General features: G+C 48.3%; 1 protein-coding gene across 2 annotated transcripts in view; it reads left to right on the plus strand.

Annotated features, from left to right (window-relative positions):
- Nucleotides 1-12,856, plus strand: part of SAE1 (SUMO1 activating enzyme subunit 1) — a 90,539-nt gene extending 77,683 nt beyond the window's left edge. Inside the window, exons 8-9 of one of the 2 annotated variants that reach the window (XM_010377411.1) lie at nucleotides 5,525-5,594; nucleotides 11,826-12,856. In XM_010377411.1, the coding sequence (XP_010375713.1) occupies nucleotides 5,525-5,594; nucleotides 11,826-11,918 (163 nt within the window). In that variant the 3' untranslated portion in view covers nucleotides 11,919-12,856. The remainder of the gene's footprint in view (nucleotides 1-5,524; nucleotides 5,595-11,825) is intronic. The other variant, XM_010377412.1, reaches the window with a different exon arrangement.
- The last annotated feature ends 8,810 nt before the right edge of the window (nucleotides 12,857-21,666 follow it).

Below are 21,666 nucleotides of genomic sequence, written 5' to 3' on the forward strand. Positions count from 1 at the left end.
TCTTGACCTCAGGTAATCCACCCACATCAGCCTCCCAAAGTGCTGGGATTACAAGTGTGAGCCACCACACCTGGCCCATTTTGATATTTGAAACAAGAAAAAGATGTAAATATACAGAGAAAAGTTTGTGAGGCTAGACCCCAAAATGTTAGTGGCTGGGATTACCAGGGATTCTGTTCTTCCATTTTACACTTTTTGGCAATGGACATCTGTTAGTTTTGCAATCAGAAAAACAACAAAGTTCTCTGAAAAGAGAATCAAGAACACAAACTGAAGGACACTGCAGGCAGAACACAGACAGATGAGGGAAACAGAAACTTGTACACAACTCTTCCTGCTCAAGTGAGCACACCCCACTCCCCAGAGGTAGTAGGCAATCTAGAAAGACAGCTCAGCTGCAAGACAACAGCTTGTTTTCTTGCCGGCATCCCTAACCCGTGTCAGGCCATCTTGCAGCCTGTCTACAGAAAGACTTCAAGAGGCCATCAGACACCTCTTACTTAAAAAGCAAGCAATAGAGACCGGGCGCGGTTGCTCACGCCTATAATGCCAGCACTTTGGGAGGCTGAGGCGGGCGGATCATGAGGTCAGGAGAGTTAGACCATCCTGGCTAACATGGTGAGACCCCGTCTCTACTAAAAATACAAGAAATTAGCCGGGTGTAGTGGTGGGCGCCTGGAGTCCCAGCCACTCAGGAGGCTGAGGCAGGAGAATGGCATGAACCCGGGAGGCAGAGGCTGCAGTGAGCCGAGATCGCGCCACTGCACTCCAACCTGGGCAACAGAGCAAGAGCGAGACTCCGTCTCAAAATAAGAAAAAAAAGGCAGCAGGCCGGGCGCGGTGGCTCAAGCCTGTAATCCCAGCACTTTGGGAGGCCGAGACGGGCGGGTCACGAGGTCAGGAGATCGAGACCATCCTGGCGAACACTGTGAAACCCCGTCTCTACTAAAAAAATACAAAAAAAAACTAGCCGGGCGAGGTGGCGGGCGCTTGTAGTCCCAGCTACTCGGGAGGCTGAGGCAGGAAAATGGCGGGAACCCGGGAGGCGGAGCTTGCAGTGAGCTGAGATCCGGCCACTGCACTCCAGCCTGGGTGACAGAGCGAGACTCCGTCTCAAAAAAAAAAAAGAAGGAAAAAAAGGCTGCAATAGAGCGTCAGTGCCTGAGCACAGGAAACTGAGACATGGGAATGCAGTTTTCCCAAAGCGGGTGGGCAGGGAAGGAACCACTTTGGAGAGAAGACTAGCCAGCAGCTCGTTAGGCTGTGACTTTCCTCTTCTGGGAAGCAGGGCCTTCAACTCTACTGGCCGGTGATGCAGAGCTGGACCGTTCATCACTTTGAATGCCCAAATTAGTCACTTGGCTGCACACTCACGGCCCAGCACCCAGCCCCAGGTATGCTTAGCAGCTGCTGCTTTCCATTGGCTGACTGGCTGGGGTTGTTGGAACTGAAGCCCTGCGTGACCCAGTCCTTCTTCCTGCTGTGAAGCACAGCAGAGGAAACACTTGCTTCTCACAAACTTGTCGTTCCTCCACCAAGAGATGAATGCCCTGATGAGTTACCATGAGATCCAAGTCTGCCCAGTGTCATCAGCCCCTGACCTCACGGTGCCAGTGTTACAAAAGCACCTTGTAAACTGCTGCCTATTTTTAAATGATGGCTTTTTTTTTTTTTTTTTTTTTTTTTTTTTTTTTTTTTTTCAAGACATGGTCTCGCTCTGTCGCCCAGGCTGAGTGCAGTGGTGCAATCTCGGCTCACTGCAAGTTCCGCCTCCCAGGTTGACACCATTCTCCTGCCTCAGCCTCCTGAGTAGCTGGGACTACAGGCACCTGCCACCACGCCCGGCTAATTTTTTTTTTATTTTTTAGTAGAGACGTGGTTTCACCATGTTAGCCAGGATGGTCTAAATCTCCTGACCTCATGATCCGCCCGCCTAAGCCTCCCAAAGTGCTGAGATTAAAAGCATGAGCCAGCGTTCTCGGCCTTTTTTTTCTTCCCTTCTTCATAGGGTCTCTCTCTGTTGCCTAGGCTAGAGGAGTGCAGTGGCACATCATAGTTCACTCCAGCATCAGCCTCCTGGGCTCAGGTGATACTCTCACCTCAGCCTCTTGCATAGCTGGGACTATAGGCGTGTACCACCAAGCCTGGCTAAATTTTTTTTTCTTTTTCTTTTTTTTTTAATTGACAGGGTCCCGCTATGTTCACCAGGCTATGTTTCCTGTTTTTTTTAAAGTTATGTACTGCATAATACAAACAAGAGAGTACACAAAACACATCTGCCTGAGTTAAATGATAATATGTATTTATTTTTGTTGTAGAGACAGGGATCTCACTCTTGCCCAGGCTGTTCTCAGACTCCTGGATTCAAGCCATCCTCCTGCCTTGGCTTCCCAAAACTTCTGGGATAGACAGGTGTGAGCCACTTGTATCTCTTTTAATTTGGAATCGTCCTTGGCAAACTGGCTTGCCACCTCTTTTTGTAAATAAAGTTTTATTGGCACACTTACTCATTTATATATTATCTGTGACAGCTTTTGTGCCACAGCAGAGTTAAATAGTTATAACAAAGACCATATGTCCCATAAAGCTGAGAATATTTTATTATCTGGTTCTTTTGTTTGTTTGTTTTTGAGACAGAGTCTCACTCTGTCACCCAGGCTGGAGTGCAGTGGCACTATCTTGGCTCACTGCAACCTCTGCTTCCCGGGTTCAAGCAATTCTCCTGCCTTAGCCTCCTGAGTAGCTAGGACTATAGGCTTGTGCCACCACGCCCGGCTAATTTTTGTATTTTTAGTAGAGATGGGGTTTCACCATATTGGCCAGACTAGTCTCAATCTCCTGACCTTCTGATCCACCTGGTTTGGCCTCCCAAAGTGCTGGGATTACAGGCGTGAGCCACTGCCCCGGCCTATTTGGTTCTTTTTTTTTTTTTGAGACGGAGTCTCGCTCTGTCCCCAGGCTGGGGTGCAGTGGCGCGATCTCAGCTCACTGCAAGCTCCGCCTCCTGGGTTTACGCCATTCTCCTGCCTCAGCCTCCCGAGTAGCTGGGACTACAGGCGCCCGCCACCTTGCCCGGCCAGTTTTTTGTATTTTTTAGTAGAGACAGGGTTTCACCGTATTAGCCAGGATAGTCTCGATCTTCTGACCTCGTGATCCGCCCGTCTCGGCCTCCTAAAGTGCTGGGATTACAGGCTTGAGCCACTGTGCCGGGCCAAGGTTCTTTTTTTTTTTTTTTTTTTTTTTTTGAGCTGGAATCTCGCTGTATCACCCAGGCTGGAGTGCAGTGACGTGATCTCGGCTTGTTGCAACCTCTGCCTCCCAGCTTTAAGTGATTCTTCTGCCTCAGCCTCTCGAGTACCTGGAACTATGGTCACGTACTACCACGTCCAGCTAATTTTTGTATTTTTAGTAGAGACGGGGTTTTACCATATTGGCCAGGCTGAACTATTCCTCCAACATGACCAAAATGAGATTATACCAGGAATGGGAGGTGTTTTTTTTTTTTTTTTTTTTCTGGTCTCTCTGTTGCCCAGGCTGGAGTGCAGTGGCGCCGTCTCGGTCACTGCAACCTCTGCTTCCTGGGTTCAAGCAATTATCCTGCCTCAGCCTCCCGAGTATCTGGCATTACAGCCGCCTGCCACCACGCCCGACTAATTTTTGTATTTTAGTAGAGACAGGGTTTCACTATGTAGGTCAATCTGGTCTTGAATTCCCGACCTCAAGTGATCCACCCGCCTCAGCCTCCCAAAGTACTGGGATTACAGGTGTGAGCCACCATGCCCAGCCCTAGTTCTCCATATATTTTAGAGCTCTGTAGTGGACCTTGATAAACAGGAAGATGTTACCTCTGGATGAACAAAATGGGAATGTGCTGGTCCTGGCCAGGGCATGAGGAGCCGGAGGTGCCTTCGGACACAGCTCTTGGGGGTTGGAATGGATGCAACTTTTTGGGAGGGCATTTTGGCAATACATATGAAAACCTAACATTGCTATATTTAGAAATTTGCCTTAAGGAATTATTTCAACACCTGTGTCTTTGTCAAGACATATGATTACAGTGTTGAACAGCTTAAATGTCCCTCAATAGGTTATAGAACAGAACAAGTAATAGTTGATAATATTTGGGTTTAAAATTACACCTATTTATTTATTTATTTTTTGAGACAGTCTTGCTCTGTCACCAGTCTGGAGTGTAGTTGTGCAGTCTCAGCTCACTGCAACCTATGCCTCCCAGGTTCAAGCGATTCCCCTGCCTCAACCTCCTGAGTAGCTGGGACTACAGGCGCACCCCAACCACGTCAAGCTAATTTTTGTATTTTTAATAGAGACGGAGTTTCACCAAGTGGGCCTTGATGGTCTCGATCTCTTGACCTTGTGATCCACCTGCCTCGACCTCCTGAAGTGCTGGGATTACAGGCATCAGCCACCAAGCCTGGCCTAATTATACCCACTTAGATTGTGCACTTTTTAAAACGTCTAGAAGGGGCCGGGTGCGGTGGCTCACACCTGTCATCCCAGCACTTTGGGAGGCCGAGGCGGGCGGATCATGAGGTCAAGAGATCGAGACCAGCCTGGCCAACATGGTGAAACCCTGTCTCTACTAAAAATACAAAAATTAGCTGGGTGTGATGGCAGGCGCCTGTAGTCCCAGCTACTTGGGAGGCTGAGTCTGGAGAGTGGCGTGAACCTGGGAGGCAGTGCTTGCAGTGAGCCGAGATCACACCACTGCACTCCAGTCTGGTCGACAGAGCAAGACTCCGTCTCCAAAAAAAAAATGTCTAGAAGGATGTGCACCAAACTGGGGAGACTGGAGGTAGTATTCTGTAGGGAGGCTTTTCCTTTCACTTGTCTGTGTTCCAGTGTGCTTGGTGAGCACACACCATTGTGTTCAGCTGGCAGAGCACACTTCCTTTGGGGAAGTGGTGGAATAAAGTGATTTGCTCACTAGGATGGGTGACTTGGAGGGGCAGGTGACTGTGTCATCTAAAATTTGTCCTCTGGATGCCCCATCCTGGCCCAGAAGGGCTGGTTTCTATGTGGGTTGTGAAGACTTTTTCTGCCCTCATACTTTAATTTCAGACCTCAAATTTCCCTTGCCTCCTACATGTTAACACAGGCCTGCTCGCTGACATTTGTCTGGGAATAGCATATAGAACCCACTGCCCATTATGGGTAAGAAGAGAATTGCGAGAATGTGACCAGGGCGCTGAAACATCTGATATCTCTAGGACAGATATAGGAAGCACAGATATAGTCTTTCCTTTAACTTATAAAGGTAAAAATAAAAGTATTGTGAAAGAATTTCTGGTTGCCAAAGTTCAAAGGTCTTTTCCAACCACTTATGAACCCCTGGCTCAGATTTCGTTTTCATGCCTAGATGCCGGTATTAACACTGCTGTCTGAATCGGGCCCTCCTGCTAGAAGTTGTTTTTATGCAGGAGAGTCTACTACTGAATTTCTCCAGATGTCATGGTCACAGTTCTGTTCCCAGTGCTCCATTTTCTTTGTCTTCCTTCTCTTTTAGTTACTGCTTCTCCGAGATGGCCCCAGTGTGTGCGGTGGTTGGAGGGATTTTGGCACAGGAAATTGTGAAGGTAAAACATCACTGTGGAGCAGAAAATAGTTAACCATGACTTTGTATATGTGCTGACAGAGAGAATGGAAACTGTCTTAGACAACTGCCTGCTTTCTCTTACCCCATTCATCTTTGTTTCATGCCCTACCCATTTCCACCTCATCCCATTTTCTCTGGCCCATCCAGGTGGCCATTCAGCAAATGACCTTGGAGTGCCTGCTCTGTGCTCAGCGCACAGTTGGCCATAGTGCCTCGAAGGTGTGATCTGTTCTCCCCTAACTGTGTTAGTTATCCAGTGCCTGTTGTTTTAGTCAGGGATTCTGCTTCTCATGGCTCTTATAGTGAGTACTATCATGATCCCCACTTAAGAGGAAGACACTGGGGCCCATGAAAGGGGCTCCAGAACCTGTGCTTTTTTTTTTTTTTTTTTTTGAGACAGAGTCTGGCTCTGTCGCCCAGGCTGGAGTACAGTGGCCGGATCTCAGCTCACTGCAAGCTCTGCCTCCCGGGTTTATGCCATTTTCCTGCCTCCTCAGCTTCCCGAGTAGCTGGGACTACAGGCGCCCGCCACCACACCCAGCTAGTTTTTTGTATTTTTTTAGTAGAGACGGGGTTTCACCGTATTAGCCAGGATGGTCTCGATCTCCTGACCTCGTGATCCGCCTGCCTCAGCCTCCCAAAGTACTGGGATTACAGGCTTGAGCCACCGCCCCCGGTCGAACCTGTGCTCTTAACCTCTGTACAGTTTATCTCCATTCATCACCATGGCATCAAAGCCCTCCCTCTTTTTTTTTTTTTTTTTCGGGGGGACGTAGTCTCACTCTGTCACCCAGGCTGGAGTGAAGTGGCACGATCTCAGCTCACTGCAAGCTCTGTTTCCCAGGTTCATGCCATTCTCCTGCCTTAGCCTCCTGAGTAACTGGGACTACAGGTGCCCGCCACCACGCCCAGCTCATTTTTGTATTTTTAGTAGAGACGGGTTTTCACCGTGTTAGCCAGGTTGGTCTCGATCTCCTGACCTCGTGATCCGCCCACCTTGGCCTCCCAAAGTGCTGGGAATACAGGTGTGAGCCACAACACCCGGCCAAGCCTCCCTCTTTTTAACCCACACACTGTAGGTATTTGCAGAGAAATTGATGTCTGTGTCCCCATGAACACACCAGGAGCCCCTCAAGGCTCTGTACAGGATGACCCGTGACCCTGTTAGGTAGGTGTTAGTGTCTCTCTCAGAAGGGAAGCATTTCATACGGGGTCACATAACCAGTAACTAGCACAGCCTTTTGAGGGTCTTCTGGAACATTTGGGTGCTAAAACTATCCCATACCCCCAAACATACTGTACATTCTTTGCGGACTTTCCTAGTTGCCCAAAGATGTTAAGTTTGCCTTTTGCAAGTTCTTGGCTGCCTTAGTGGACTCTGGTGAGGCTTTTTCCCTCTTTCTTGTGGAGCAGAGTCATGCCTGGTTAAATAATTTTTTTTTTTTTTTTTTTTTTGAGACGGAGTCTTGCTCTGCCACCCAGGCTGGAGTGCAGTGGCCGGCTCTCAGCTCACTGCAAGCTCCGCCTCCCGGGTTCACGCCATTCTCCTGTCTCAGCCTCCCGAGTAGCTGGGACTACAGGCGCCCGCCTCGTCGCCCGGCTAGTTTTTTGTATTTTTTAGTAGAGACGGGGTTTCACCATATTAGCCAGGATGGTCTCGATCTCCTGACCTCATGATCCGCCCGTCTCGGCCTCCCAAAGTGCTGGGATTACAGGCTTGAGCCACCGCGCCCGGCCCTGGTTAAATAATTGACCATGTCCATGTACATGTCAAGTTTGAACTTAGGAGGACAATTTGGAGACCCAGCCCTTAACACTTTGTCTTGGGGTCTGTAAATTCTGGAGACATTTGGCTCAATTTGTTAGTTACACCATTTTCCTAAGGCTACTTTTTTTTTTTTTTTTTTTTTTTTTTTTTTTTTTGGTCTATTCTTTTCTGATCCTTCTTTCTGGTCTAAATTCTTCCTTCCTTTGATCAAATCTAACTTTCTTCTATGTGATGGGCACTGAGGAGATGTTTGAAGGGGGAAGAAAAGTGTGCAATGGCCATACCTCTTTCCTTGCTCAATTTTATACGTAATCCAGAGTGATGTGAAAATTACAGTTTAGGCCGGGCGCGGTGGCTCAAGCCTGTAATCCCAGCACTTTGGGAGGCCGAGACGGGCGGATCACGAGGTCAGGAGATCGAGACCATCCCGGCTAACACGGTGAAACCCTGTCTCTACTAAAAAATACAAAAAACTAGCCGGGCGAGGTGGCGGGCGCCTGTAGCCCCAGCTACTCGGGAGGCTGAGGCAGGAGAATGGCTTAAACCCGGGAGGCGGAGCTTGCAGTGAGCTGAGATCCGGCCACTGCACTCCAGCCTGGGCGACAGAGCGAGACTCCGTCTCAAAAAAAAAAAAAAAGAAAAGAAAATTACAGTTTATATGCCCAATCTGAGAAGAGGGTAATGACCACCCAGAGGACTATTTGAGCAGTATTCTGAGGCTCCCTGTAGACAAACTGCGGGAAAGAGTGCAGCAATGGGAACGTTCTAAGTGGTGAATGGGAATGTACATATTTTTGTAGCCTAAAATGATGACACCACCAATAATAATAGACAAGACTTACTGAAAGCCCACTGTCTGCCACACAAAGACAGTGTTTTTTACATGGATACTCATTTCATCTCCCACCGGCCCTATGAGGTAGGAACTCCTGTGATCCCTGGTTTATAAAAGAGGAACTAAGGTGCAGGAAGGAAGTTGCTTGCCCAGGCTAGTGAGTGTGATGCCAGGATTTGGGCCCAGGCACTCTGGTTTCTGAGCCTGTCCTCTTCACCATGTGGCAGTCATGTGTCAGGTGTTGCCTTCAATGGCACCGTCACGTAGAGACTGCATGGACCCCTGGGCAGCTGCCGTTGCACCATCAGCCTCACTTCTGTACATCCCATTGAGGGGCTCCCCCTAAATTTTTCATGTGGGATGGAGACTGGAGGTTGGGGCAGGTAGCCTTGACCCCATTGTTGGTGGTAGCTTCTCACATCCCCATCCTCACACAGCCCCCTCCTTCCTGCCTGCTGGAGACAGCTGGTGCCCAGCATCTTGTTTCTGTTTATCCCAGATAGCCAGAGTACTCTGCATTCTTGGTTGCTGGGTGTGTTTGGAATCTCCTCCTACCCCATCTTGCTTGGGAAGCACTTTACCTTTTGCCCCATGTTCACCCCATACCCTGCCCTCATCCCCAGTACTCCTTCATACTTATCACAGGTCAGCCTTCGGCCAGCTGGCAGGCGGGGCCTACAGTCTAAGGGCCTCAGACTCGCCTTTCTCTCCTGAGGCACTGTCTAAGCACCTATAGAAAGCTTAACACTAGGAGATGGGGGCAAGCGCAAGTATACTCCCTTGGAATCATCTTTTGCGTCTTTCCTTTCTTATATCCTTTTAGATACCCTATTTTATATCCATGTCTACTTCCTTAACTTTATAGCAGTTTTCCTTTCTCTCCATCCCCACCGTTCACGGCAGGTCTCCCTGTCTATGGTAAGAGAGGTGATAGTAGACCGGGCGCGGTGGCTCAAGCCTGTAATCCCAGCACTTTGGGAGGCCAAGACGGGTGGATCACGAGGTCAGGAGATCGAGACCATCCTGGCGAACACTGTGAAACCCCGTCTCTACTAAAAATACAAAAAACTAGCTGGGCGAGGTGGCGGGCGCCTGTAGTCCCAGCTACTCGGGAGGCTGAGGCAGGAGAATGGCGTGAACCCGGGAGGCGGAGCTTGCAGTGAGCTGAGATCCGGCCACTGCACTCCAGCCTGGGCGACAGAGCGAGACTCTGTCTCAAAAAAAAAAAAAAAGAGGTGATAGTGAAAGCAGCAGCCATCCCAGGCTCCTGGTAAAACACGTACCATTTCCTGTATCTTGGGTTTGAGGGTCTAAGAGTTCCAGCTGTGGACTGTTGGACCCTTCCACCTGGCTGGGTTGGTGGCATCCCCAGTATTGGTAAAGGACTCCTGGCCCCTATTAATAGCAGCTCCTGCTTACTGAGAATTTACTATGTGCTAGGCACTTTACAAGCCTGGTCACATTTCATTCTCACCAAAATCTCTAGCAAGCAGGTGCTTTTTATTTGCCTATTTTATACGTGAGCCCAGAGAAACAAACTTCTTTCTGATCCAAGCTCCATGTGGACAGAGACCTTCTCAGAATCTTAATGTCTAGCCAAATACCTGGCATAAAGTAGATGCTGAATAAATTTTCCCTTGACTGGGTGCAGTAGCTCAAGCCTGTAATTTCAGCACTTTGGGAGGATTACTTGAACCTAGGAGTTCAAGACCAGCTTGGGCAACATGGGGAGACCTCATGTCTACAAAAGTCCCAGCTACTTGGGAGGCAGTGGGAGGGTCTCTGTGGGAGCTGGGGAGACGGAGGTTGCAGTAAGCCGAGAATGTGCCTCCCACCTGGGCAGCAGAACAAGATCCTGTCTCAAAAAATTAAAATTAAAAACATTTTAAATAAATAAAATTTCCCTGGAAAAATGGCTGGATAACACTATTTGTATATAGTAGATGTGATTGTCCCCGTTTTATGGATGAGGAAATGAAAAGGGTTTGGTGCTGAGTTTGAGGAGGAGCAGTTCAGGATGTGTAGCGCCACCTTCCTCATGAATGATGGTACGGTGCTCCTGGGAACCGTTAAACCCTGCCCTGGCAGCTTGCCTAGGTGATGTCCTTCTCTTTAAATGGTGGCTTGTGGTAAAATTTCAATCCTTTCTAGGTTAAGCACCTGTTTGAAAATTTGTGGACAATTGTAAACCCTTTCTCATAAGAGTCAGTATGTTGTTTCAGGGGCTGACCCTACCTCAAAAGACAGGTCTTTTGTAGATAAGGGGTTTTGCCATGTTGCCCAGGCTGGTCTTGAACTCCTGGGCTCAAGTGATTCTCCTGCCTCAGCCTCCCAAAGTGCTGGGATTACAGGTGTGAGCCATTAAGCCCAGCCCTGTTCTTGTCTTTTAAAGTGCTCTGTCTGGTAACCCCACAAGATAATCACCATTGCCATTGCTCAGTAGCATTGTCCAGGCCCTCTGGATCCCAGCCCTGACCCCCTGTGGAAGCCTAGCGATTTTATGTCCTCATGGAAGATCCTCCTTCTGGATCAGTGTGCTCCTTGATTAAATGTGTCCCCTTAGATGATCAAGGCCACAGCCTAAGAACTGCCACCTTTCTGAGTTGAATAGTCATGAATAATTATTTCTGCTGTTGCCCAGTGGTGGTACAACACAGTGTTAGGCATTGCTTTAGTCTTAAGGTGTTTTTTTTTGTTTTGTTTTTTGTTTTTTTTTTTTTGGAGACAGGGTCTCACTCTGTTACCTAGGCTGGAGTATAGTGGCTCTATTACAGCCCACTGCAGCCTCAATCTCCCAGGCTCAAGCGATCCTCCCACCTCAGCCTCCTGAGTAGCTGGCACCTTGGGCACGCATCATCATACCTGGCTAATTTATTTCAGTTTTCTTTTCCTTTTCCTTTTTCTTTTCTTTTTGAGACAGAGTCTTACTCTGTTGCCCTGGCTGAGTGCAGTGGCGCAATCTCAGTTTACTGCAACCTCTGCCTCCCGGGTTCGAGCGATTCTCCTACCTTAGCCTCCCAAGTAGTGTGCCACCACACCCAGCTGATTTTTGCATTTTTAGTAGAGACAAGTTTCACTACTTGGGTGAAAGGGTGGCCTTGAACTCCCAGCCTCAGGTGATCTGCCCACTTCAGCCTCCCAGAGTGCTGGGATTACAGGCGTGAGCCATCGCGCCCGACCTATTTCAGTTTTCATGTAGACGGGGTCTCACCATGTTGCGCAGGGTGGTCTTGAATTCCTGGGCTCAAGTGATTCTCCCACCTCGGCCTTCCAAAGTGCCGGGATTACAGGTGTGAGTGTGCCTGGCCCTGGCCTGCTTTAAATTTTTGAGATACATAGTTTAACCCAAGTTAATACATTTCTTATTCTCATGTTAGGTAGAGAAGGTAATGTTTGGAGGTTAAATAATCTCCTCATGGACACAGCTTGTAAGGGATAGAGCAGAGATAGGACAATCAAAATTGTCTCCAGACATTGCCAAATAGCCCTTTGGGATCTAAATCAACCCCAGTTAAGAACCACTGCCCTAGACTGCTTTTAGAATTTTTTTTCCCTCTATTCCTCTTAAAGCACCTTGAGATAAACCCTCTTTTCATTTTTCTCCCTAGGCCCTATCTCAGCGGGACCCTCCTCACAACAACTTCTTCTTCTTCGATGGCATGAAGGGGAATGGGATTGTGGAGTGCCTTGGCCCCAAGTGAACTCAAGACTTGGCAGCTCCGGAGATGCCAATTGCAGCATGCCCGCCTGTATTCCCTGTCCCCTTTCTTCATGAAGGCATCTCCAGGCAAGGAAAACTGAAGTCATTGGCCCAGTACGAAACATTTCCTGCGACGAAGGAGGTGGTGCCGACATGCTGCTTCCCATCACAAGCAGCTGCTCGACAAGGGGCAGGGTGGCTGTCTTTGTTCCAGCACTGTTCAGGCTGCCTGTCATCCCCGGCCTGCCAGCTCCCCTGAGTGATGAGCACTTCCAAGCACCCCTCTGCCCTTTGTCTGTCCTTATGCTGTCATAGCCTCGCCAGCCCTCTGGGGCGTTGTGGGAGATGCCTGCCAGGAACGAGCATGCTCTGTTGCTTGGGAGCCTCTTGCCACCTTCTTGGACTTACTCCCCACCTGATGTCTTACAGAGAAAAGTGTGACTTCAGGTTGAGAGTAGGCCCAGGCCCCGTGAGGCACCAGTGGAAGCACAGCTCCAAGTTCAGACAGGTGCCCTTAGAGAGGAAAACCATGACAGGCAAATGCATTTCCTCTGGAGTTTGAGACCCTGACAAACAACAGGTGGCATCTGGTGTGCTGTTCTTGAGTTTTCATTTAGGATTAGTTGAGTTCCAGCTGGGTGTTGGGAGAAAGGAGATGTTACCAAGTCTTGGATGTTAGGGCGAGACCCTGCAATTTGAGTATTAGTAGGAGAGCTTGTCTTTCAATGCAGGTTCCTGGGGCTTCAGGGCTGGGAGGGAGGAGCCTGCCCTTTTAACAGAACCCCAGTCACATGCATCCCAAGCCACTCAGAGGCTGTTGCATTTCAGGGTTGTGTTGGTCCTTTGTTTACCTCCTAAACCACAGCTGTGTTTCACATATGTTGTGAATTTTCCTTGGTTCTTTTTAAAGGAATGATAATAAAGTTACTTGCTTTAGGATTTGCTTGTTTTTCTTCCACTTCAGAAGCTTCTGAGAGAGAATGGGATGATCCTACCAGTTGCCTTTTCAGACCTGAAGAAATCTCCTTTGAGACTCTTAACTCAGAGATTCCTCCTCTCTCTCACCATTCCTGCCACCATTTTTTCTGGGTGATGCAGCAAGAGTTAAATTGTTTACATTCTAGAGTGTGTAGAAGCTTCTGGCTCCAGTTGTCTAATGGGTAATTCAGCTAAATAGTGGCTATTTTCAGTGACAAGAATTATAATAATAAAAGGAAGTCAAAAGTGATGCTTAATATGCCCCAAGTCCCACAGCCGCTACGGGTCAGAGCTTTTATTGGAAGACCAGGTTTGCCTTGATGCAGCCAAAGCACGTTCCAGTTCACCCCACTCTTGCTCCTGTTGCTTCTTTATGTAAATTGTGTGATGTTTCAATAAATCAGTCTCTCCTATTCCAATCCCGCAGCAGTCAGTTGGGGAGAAAACTGGTCTCTACTACAGGAGGGCCTCCGTTCCTCAACCCTGCATCACGTGCTCCCACCAGAGGTGAGACGGGCTGCATTTCGGAAAGGATCCATGTCTGGCCACCTTTAGTGCAATCATGGTGTCGGTCAGCAGTTACATTGCTGCATGAATTTCACATGGTCTTTAAATTTTGAGCTAATTACATTCTTGACTGTAATGTGCAGCCTGGGTCACAAGGGGGAGCAGGTGGGTTTGGATTGATAAAAACAAAATTGTAGAATCCCCGGAAGCTTCCAACTTTTCCACCATGTACCTCTAATGGCAGAGATTAAGTCACCCAGAGGACCCCTCAGGAATCAAGGGGAAAGCTGCCAGCCCCAGGCAAGAAATACCTAGTTTCTACAAATTTCATAAACTCCCACATGATGTTTGTATTAATCATAAAAATGTAAAAAAAAAAAAAAAAAAAAAAAAAAAAAAAAAAAAAGGCCAGGCGTGGTGGCTCACACCCGTAATCCCAGCATTTTGGGAGGCTGAGATGGGCAGATCATGAGGTCAGAAGTTCGAGACCAGCCTGGCCAACATAGTGAAACCCCATCTCTACTAAAATACAAAAAAATTAACCAGGCATGGTGGCGGGTGCCTGTAATCTCAGCTACTGGGGAGGCTGAGGCTGAGACAGGAAAATCACTTGAACCCAGGAGGCGGAGGTTACAATGAGCCGAGATCACGTCACTGCACTCCAGCCCGGGTGACAGTGCATTACTTCATCTCAAAAAAAAAATCTTCAGTTGGTCAGGCGTGGTAGGAGGCTGAGGTGGGAGAATCATTTCAGCCCAAGAGTTCAAGACCAACGTGGGAAACAATGCAAGACTGCATCTCCATAAAAAAAGAAATAGCTGAGTATGGCGGCTTGTGCCTGTGCTCACAGCTGCTTGGGAGACTGGGGCAGGAGGATTACTTGAGCCCAAGAGTTTGAGGCTGAAATGACCTGCATTTCGCCACTGCACTGAAGCCTACCTAGGTGACAAAGTGAGATACTGTCTCAAAAAAAAAAAAATCTCAGCACTTTGGGAGGCCAAGGCAGGTGGATCACGAGGTCAGGAGTTCAACACCAGCCTCACCAACACAGTGATACCCCATCTCTACCAAAAAAAAAGACAAAAATTAGCTAGGCATGGTGGTGTGCGGCTGTAATCCAGCTACTCAGGAGGCTGAGGCAGGAGAATTGCTTGAGCCCGGTGGGAGGTGGAGGTTGCAGTGAGCTGAGACCACCACTGCACTCCAGCCTGGGCAACAGAGCGAGACTCCATCTCAAAAAAAAAAAAGTTATCTTGACATATGTTCTATTAGCTCGTTACAGGTGTGGAAGAGATGGCTTAGGTTGCAGGTGGCAAGTTTAATGATAACAGTTAACGGTCATTATACCCATGCAACCTGCCTGGTACTTTTCAGAGTCCTTGTTCTTTGAGTTGGAATCCCCACAGCAACCCCATGGGGGTAGATGCTGTTCTCCCGCCTGTGCTGGAGATAAGGAAACAGCCTCACGTCACAAGCAAGGGGTAGATGGAAATGGCGTTGATTGGGAAGGCCATGATGGCGGGGTACTCAGGAGAGATTCATGTAGTGGCACGGCTTGTTCGCTCGGGGGGAATAAGATTTTGGACTTTGCTTTCACAAGTCCCTGAGACCCAGTAGTCACTGGAAAGCATCATGTCGGCCTTCATGAAAGAGGGCCTTTAACTAGGTCCAGAAGGGTGGGTGGATTTGGTTTCTAAGCTTGTAAAATATTCAAGCAATATACAAGTATAAAGAGAAGATTCCTCTCTGCTGCAGGGCACAGCCTGTCAGCACAATGTTGGCCACATAATAGTAGCAGCTGACTTCACAGCTAAACTGTATTTTGGAGAGAAATATGAGATGCTTTTTGGACATGTTAGCTGTATCCACTTTTTTTTTTTTTTTTTTTTTTGAGACAAGTCTTGCTCTGTCACCCAGGCTAGAGTGCAGTGGTACAATCTTGGCTCACTGCAACCCCCGCCTCCTGGGTTCAAGCAATTCTCCTATCTCAGCCTCCCAAGTACCTGGAATTACAGGCCCCCACCAACATGCCCAGCTAATTTTTATACTTTTAGTAGACAGGGTTTCACCATGTTGCCCTGGCTGGTCTTGAACTCCTGACCTAAAGTAATCCACCTGCCTTAGCACCCAAAATGCTGGGATTATAGGTATGAGCCACCATGCCCAGCCTAGCTGTACTGCATCCACTTTTTTTTTTTTTTTTTTTTTTTTGAGATGGAGTCTCACTCTGTCACCCAGGCTGGAGTGCAGTGGCACAATCACTGCAACCTCTGCCTCCCAGGTCCAAACGATTGTCCTGCCTCAGCCTCCCGAGTAGCTGGGGTTACAGGCACCCGCCACCACGCCCGGCTAATTTTTTTTTTTTTTTTTTTTTTTGTATTTTTGGTAGAGATGGGGCTTCACCGTATTAGCCAGGATGGTCTCGATCTCCTGAACTCATGATCCGCCCGTCTCGGCCTCCCAAAGTGCTGGGATTACAGGCGTGAGTCACCGCGCCCGGCTGGCTATATCCACTTTCATATCCACTCCCTGGAGGTCACCCCTGGTAACTGTTGAGAGTGAATCCTTCCAGACTACCATGTTCAAACCTAGATTCTACCACTTAGCCATGTGACCCTCGCCACACTACTTTCTGTTGCCCCATCTCTAAAATGAGTAGAATAATGGTACATTCCTCAGATATGTGAGGATTAAAAAATAAATTCATTCTTTGAGTCGAAATTGCTCAATGTTAGCTGCTATTTTACGTATTCATAAATAACTATTTTTCTCCAATGTACTTTTTTCTCAATATGTCTCAGAGATCCTTGTATCTCATGCATCAAATTCCAAAACCAAAACGGGTAAACCATTAACTATTGAATCAGTCTGCTGCTGAGTGACATTGAGCTTGTTTTCTTTGTGCACACTTAGGAAAGACTTCCCGAAGCCAAGTTCCAGGGTTAGCGAGTATATAAATGCATTTTAGAAGTTGGTTTTCGTTGGTTTTTGTTTTGTTTTGTTTTTTGAGATAGAGTCTCGCTCTGTTGCGCAGGCTGGAGTGCAGTGGCGTGATCTCGGCTCACCGAAACCGCCACCTCCCAGGTTAAAGCAACCCCTCTGCCTCAGCCTCCTGAGCAGCTGGGACTACAGGCATCCACCACCATGCCTGGATAATTTTTGTATTTTTAGTAGAGACGGGGTTTCACCATATTGGCCAGTCTGGTCTCGAACTCCCAACCTCATGATCCACCCTCCTCAGCCTCCCAAAGTGCTGGGATTACAGGTGTGAAACACCGTGCCTGGCCTGTTTTGTTTTGTTTTGTTTTAGTGACAGGGTCTTACTTGGTTGCCCAGGCTGGAGTGCAGGGGTGTCCAATCATGGCTCACTGAAATCTTGATCTTCAGGGCTCAAAGTGAGTCTCCCACCTCAGTTTCTTGAGTAACTGGGACCACAAGCAGGCACCACCATACCTGGCTAATTTTTTCCCCCTGGCTAATTTTTTAAAAATTATTGGCTGGGTGCAGTGGTTGACACCTGTAATCCCAACACTTTGGGAGGTCAAGGTGGCTGGATCACCTGAGGTCGAAGGTCAGCAGTCACCAGACCAGCCTGACCAACACGGTGAAACCTCATCTCTGCTGAAAATACAAAAATTAGCTAGGTGTGGTCCACATGCCTGTAATCCCAGCTACTCTGGAGGCTGAGGCAGGAAAATCGCTTGAACCCTGGAGGTGGAGGTTACAGTGAGCCGAGATAGTGCAATTGCACTCTAGCCTAGGCAACAAGAGTGAAACTCCATCTCAAAGAAGTTATATACATATTTTTAGTAGCCATGAGATCTCACTGTGTTGCCCAGGCTTAACCTCTGGCCTCAAGTGACCCTCTTAGCTCAGCCTCCTAAAGTACTGTGATTACAGATGTGAGCTGCTGCATCTGGCTGGTACTTTTCTTTCCTTTTTTTTTTTTTTTTTTTGAGACGGAGTCTCGCTCTGTCGCCCAGGCTGGAGTGCAGTGGCTGGATCTCGGCTCACTGCAAGCTCCACCTCCTGGGTTCACGCCATTCTCCTGCCTCAGCCTCCCAAGCAGCTGGAACTACAGGCGCCCACCACCACACCCGGCTAGTTTTTTGTATTTTTTAGTAGAGACGGGGTTTCACTGTGTTAGCCAGGATGGTCTCAATCTGACCTCGTGATCCACCCGTCTCGGCCTCCCAAAGTGCTGGGATTACAGGCTTGAGCCACCGCGCCCAGCCTAATTTACAATTTTTTTACTTTTTATTTATTTATTTTGAGACGGAGTTTCACTCTTTTTTTTTTTTTTTTTTTTTTTTGAGATGGAGTCTCACTGTGTCACCCAGGCTGGAGTGCAGTGGCGCATCTCAGCTCACTGCAAGCTCCACCTCCTAGGTTCACACCATTCTTCTGCCTCAGCCTCCCGAGTAGCTGGGACTACAGGCGCCTGCCACCACGCCTGGCTAATTTTTTTTGTATTTTTAGTAGAGACAGAGTTTCACCATGTTAGCCAGGATGGTGTCGATCTCCTGACGCTGTGATCCGCCCGCCTCGGCCTCCCAAAGTGCTGGGATTACAGGCGTGAGCCACCACGTCCGGCCGGAGTTTCACTCTTGACACCCAGGCTGGAGTGCAGTGGTGTGATCTCAGCTCACTGCAACCTCCACCTCCTGGGTTCAAGTGATTCTCCTGCTTCACCCTCCCAAGTAGCTAGGATTACAGGTGCCCACCACCACACCCAACTAATTTTTGTATTTTTAGTACAGATGGGATTTCACCATGTTGACCAGGCTGGTCCGAACTGCTGACCTCAAGTGATCCACCAACCTCGGCTTCCCAAAGTGCTGGGATTACAGAAATCTACAGATGTTAAAGGCTCAGTGAATCCCAATCAGGATAAATATGAAGAACATCGTGTTTAGAAAAAACATCTAGGTGGCTAGGCGCAGTGGCTCACGCCTGTAATCCCAACTACTCAAGAGGCTGAGGCAGGAGAACTGCTTGAACTTGGGAGGCAGAGATTGCAGTGAGAATCACGCCACTGCAGTACAGCCTGGTCGACAGAGCGAGACTCAGTCTCAAAGAAAAAACAAAAACAAAAAAACAAAAAAAAGGAGGCCGGGCGCAGTGGCTCATGCCTGTAATCCCAGCATTTTGGGAGGCCAAGGTGGGCAGATCACCTGAGGTTGGGAGTTTGAGACTATCTTGACTAACATGGAAAGCCCCGTCTCTACTAAAAATACAAAATTATCCGGGCAAGGTGGCGCATGCCTGTAATCCCAGCTACTTGAGAAGCTGAAGCAGAAGAATCACTTGAACCCAGGAGGCGGAGGTTGTGGTGAGCCGAGATTGTGCCACTGCACTCCATCCTGGGCAAAATGAGTGAAGTTCTGTCACAAAAAAAGCAAAAAACAAAAGAACCTCTATTTGTCTCCATGCTTAAATATTTGTGAGCCGGGCAAAGGCCATGCAGAGAATGTTCGCACCCAGGTCAAAGCCCTGCTTCGCCTTCACTGCAGTGTATGGCCATCCCTTTGGTAGAGGATGCGACGTCTTCCCATAACTGGCTCCCCTTTCTCATAATATGTCTTAGAATTATTAACATGGTTGAATTTAGGTCTACCATTTGCTTCCCATTTGTCCCACTTTTGTTCCCCCGTTTCTCTTTTCCTGCCTTCTTTTGGAGTATTTGATTACTTTTTGTTTGTTTGTTTGATACAGAGTCTCACTCTGTCACCCAGGCTAGAGTGCAATAGTGTGATCTCGGCTCACTGCAACCTCCACCTCCCGGGTTCCAACAATTTTCCTGCCTCAGCCTCCCAAGTAGCTGGGATTATAGGCTCCCACCACCATACCAGCTAATTTCTGTATTTTTGGTAGAGACGAAGTTTCACTTGGTCAGACTGGTCAGACTGGTCTTGAACTCCTGACCTTAAGTGATCCACCCACCTCAACCTCCCAAAGTGCTGGCATTACAAGCAGTTGCCTCCTCACTCAGCTAAATGTTCTAATAAATACCCACATACCCACTATTTTGCCACTGCAGTTTTTGTTCATCATTATCTGTGATTTTTCTTCATGTTGGTAAAGCTCTAGTTCATTCCCGCTAATGGATGTATACTGTTCTGTTGTGTGATTACATCAGACTTTGTTTTGTTTTGTTTTGTTTGTTTGTTTTGTTTTGAGACAGAGTCTGGCTCTGTCGCCCAGGCTGGAGCACAGTGGCGTGGTCTTGGCTCACTGCTACCTCCTCCACTTCCTGGGTTCAAGAAATTCTCCTGCTTTACCCTCCCAAGTAGCTGGGGTTACAGGTGCCCGCCACCACACCGGCCAGTTGTATGTATGTATGTATGTATGTATGTATGTATGTATTTATATTCTTTTTGAGACGGAGTCGCACTCTGTCACCCAGGCTAGAGTGCAGTGGTGCAATCTCGGCTCACTGCAAGCTCCACCTTCTGGGTTCACGCCATTCTTCTGCCTCAGCATCTTGAGTAGCTGGGACTACAGGCGCCCGCCACCACGCCTGGCTAATTTTTTGTATTTTTGGTGGAGATGGGGTTTCACCATGTTAGCGAGAATGGTGTCGATCTCCTGACCTCGTGATCTGCCTGCCTCGGCCTCCCAAAGTGCTAGGATTACAGGCATGAGTCACCGTGCCTGACCCTATTTATTTATTTATTTATTTATTTATTTATTTATTTATTTAGAGATGGTGTCTCACTTTGTCACCCAGGCTGGAGTGCAGTGGTGCGATCTCGGCTCACTACAAGCTCCGCCTTCAGGGTTCACGCCATTCTCCTGCCCCAGCTTCCTGAGTAGCTGGGACTACAGGCGCCCGCCACCACGCCTGGCTCATTTTTTTTTTTGTATTTTTAGTAGAGACGGGGTTTCACCGTGTTAGCCAGGATGGTCTCGATTTCCTGACCTCGTGATCCGCCTGCCTCGGCCTCCCAAAGTACTGGGATTACAGGCGTGAGCCACCACGCCCGGCTAACCCTATTTATTTTTAAAATGAAATTTTGCTCTTGTTGCCCAGGCTGGAGTGCAATGGCACAATCTCGGCTCACTGTAACCTTCTCCTCCTGGGTTCCAGCGATTCTTCTGCCTCAGCCTCCCAAGTAGCTAGGATTACAGGTGCTTGCCACCATGCCTGGCTAATTTTTGTGTTTTTAGTAGATACGGAGTTTCACCATGTTGGCCAGGCTGGTCTCAAACTCCTGACCTCGGCTTACCAAAGTGTTGGGATTACAGGTGTGAGCCACCTGGCCTGGCCACTCCATGAGACTATTTACCCTTCCACCTGCTGTTGGATACTTAGATGGTTTTGTGCATTGCCAGTAGTTGGATATTTGTATGCACCTGTGTTCTTCTAAGGGGGATGCCCACAAAAGCTATTGCTTGCCACAAGGTATGTGCATTCTCATCTTGACACCATGTCTGAGTCTGTTTTGTCTTGCTTTGACAGAATTGCACAGACTAGGAAATGTATAATGAACAGAAATCTGGTTGGGCGCGCTGACTCACATCTGTAATCCCAGGCCTTTGAGAGGCCAAGACAGGTGGATCACTTGAGATGAGTAGTTCAAGACCAGCGTGGCCAACATGGTGAAACCCCATCTCTACAAAAAATTAGCCCGGCATGGTAGGGCACGCTTGTAATCCCAGCTACTAGAGAGGCTGAGGCAGGAGAATCGTTTGAACCCAGGATGCAGCGGAGACAGTGAACTAAGATTGTGCCACTACACTCCAGCTTGAGAGACAGAGTGAAATTCTGTAGGAGACAGAGCGAGACTCCCTCTCAAAAAAAAGGAAAAAAAGAGGCCAGGCACGGTGGCTCAAGCCTGTAATCCCAGCACTTTGGGAGGCCGAGACGGGCGGATCACGAGGTCAGGAGATCGAGACCATCCTGGCTAATACGGTGAAACCCCATCTCTACTAAAAAATACAAAAAAAAAAAACTAGCCGGGCGTGGTGGCGGGCGCCTGTAGTCCTAGCTACTCGGGAGGCTGAGGCAGGAGAATGGCGTGAACCCGGGGGGCGGAGCTTGCAGTGAGCTGAGATCCGGCCACTGCACTCCAGCCTGGGTGACAGAGCGAGACTCCGTCTCAAAAAAAAAAAAAGAAATCTATTGGCTCACAAATCTGAAGGTTGAGAAGTCCCAGATGGTGGGGCTGGTATTTGGTGAGGGCCTTCCGACTTCGTTGTAACATGGAGGGAGGCATCTCATCTGAGAGACAGAGGGGTGAACTCATTCTTTAATAGGGAAC

The sequence above is a fragment of the Rhinopithecus roxellana genome, chromosome 12 (genome assembly GCF_007565055.1).
Source record: "Rhinopithecus roxellana isolate Shanxi Qingling chromosome 12, ASM756505v1, whole genome shotgun sequence".
Classification (NCBI taxonomy): Eukaryota; Metazoa; Chordata; class Mammalia; order Primates; family Cercopithecidae; genus Rhinopithecus; species Rhinopithecus roxellana.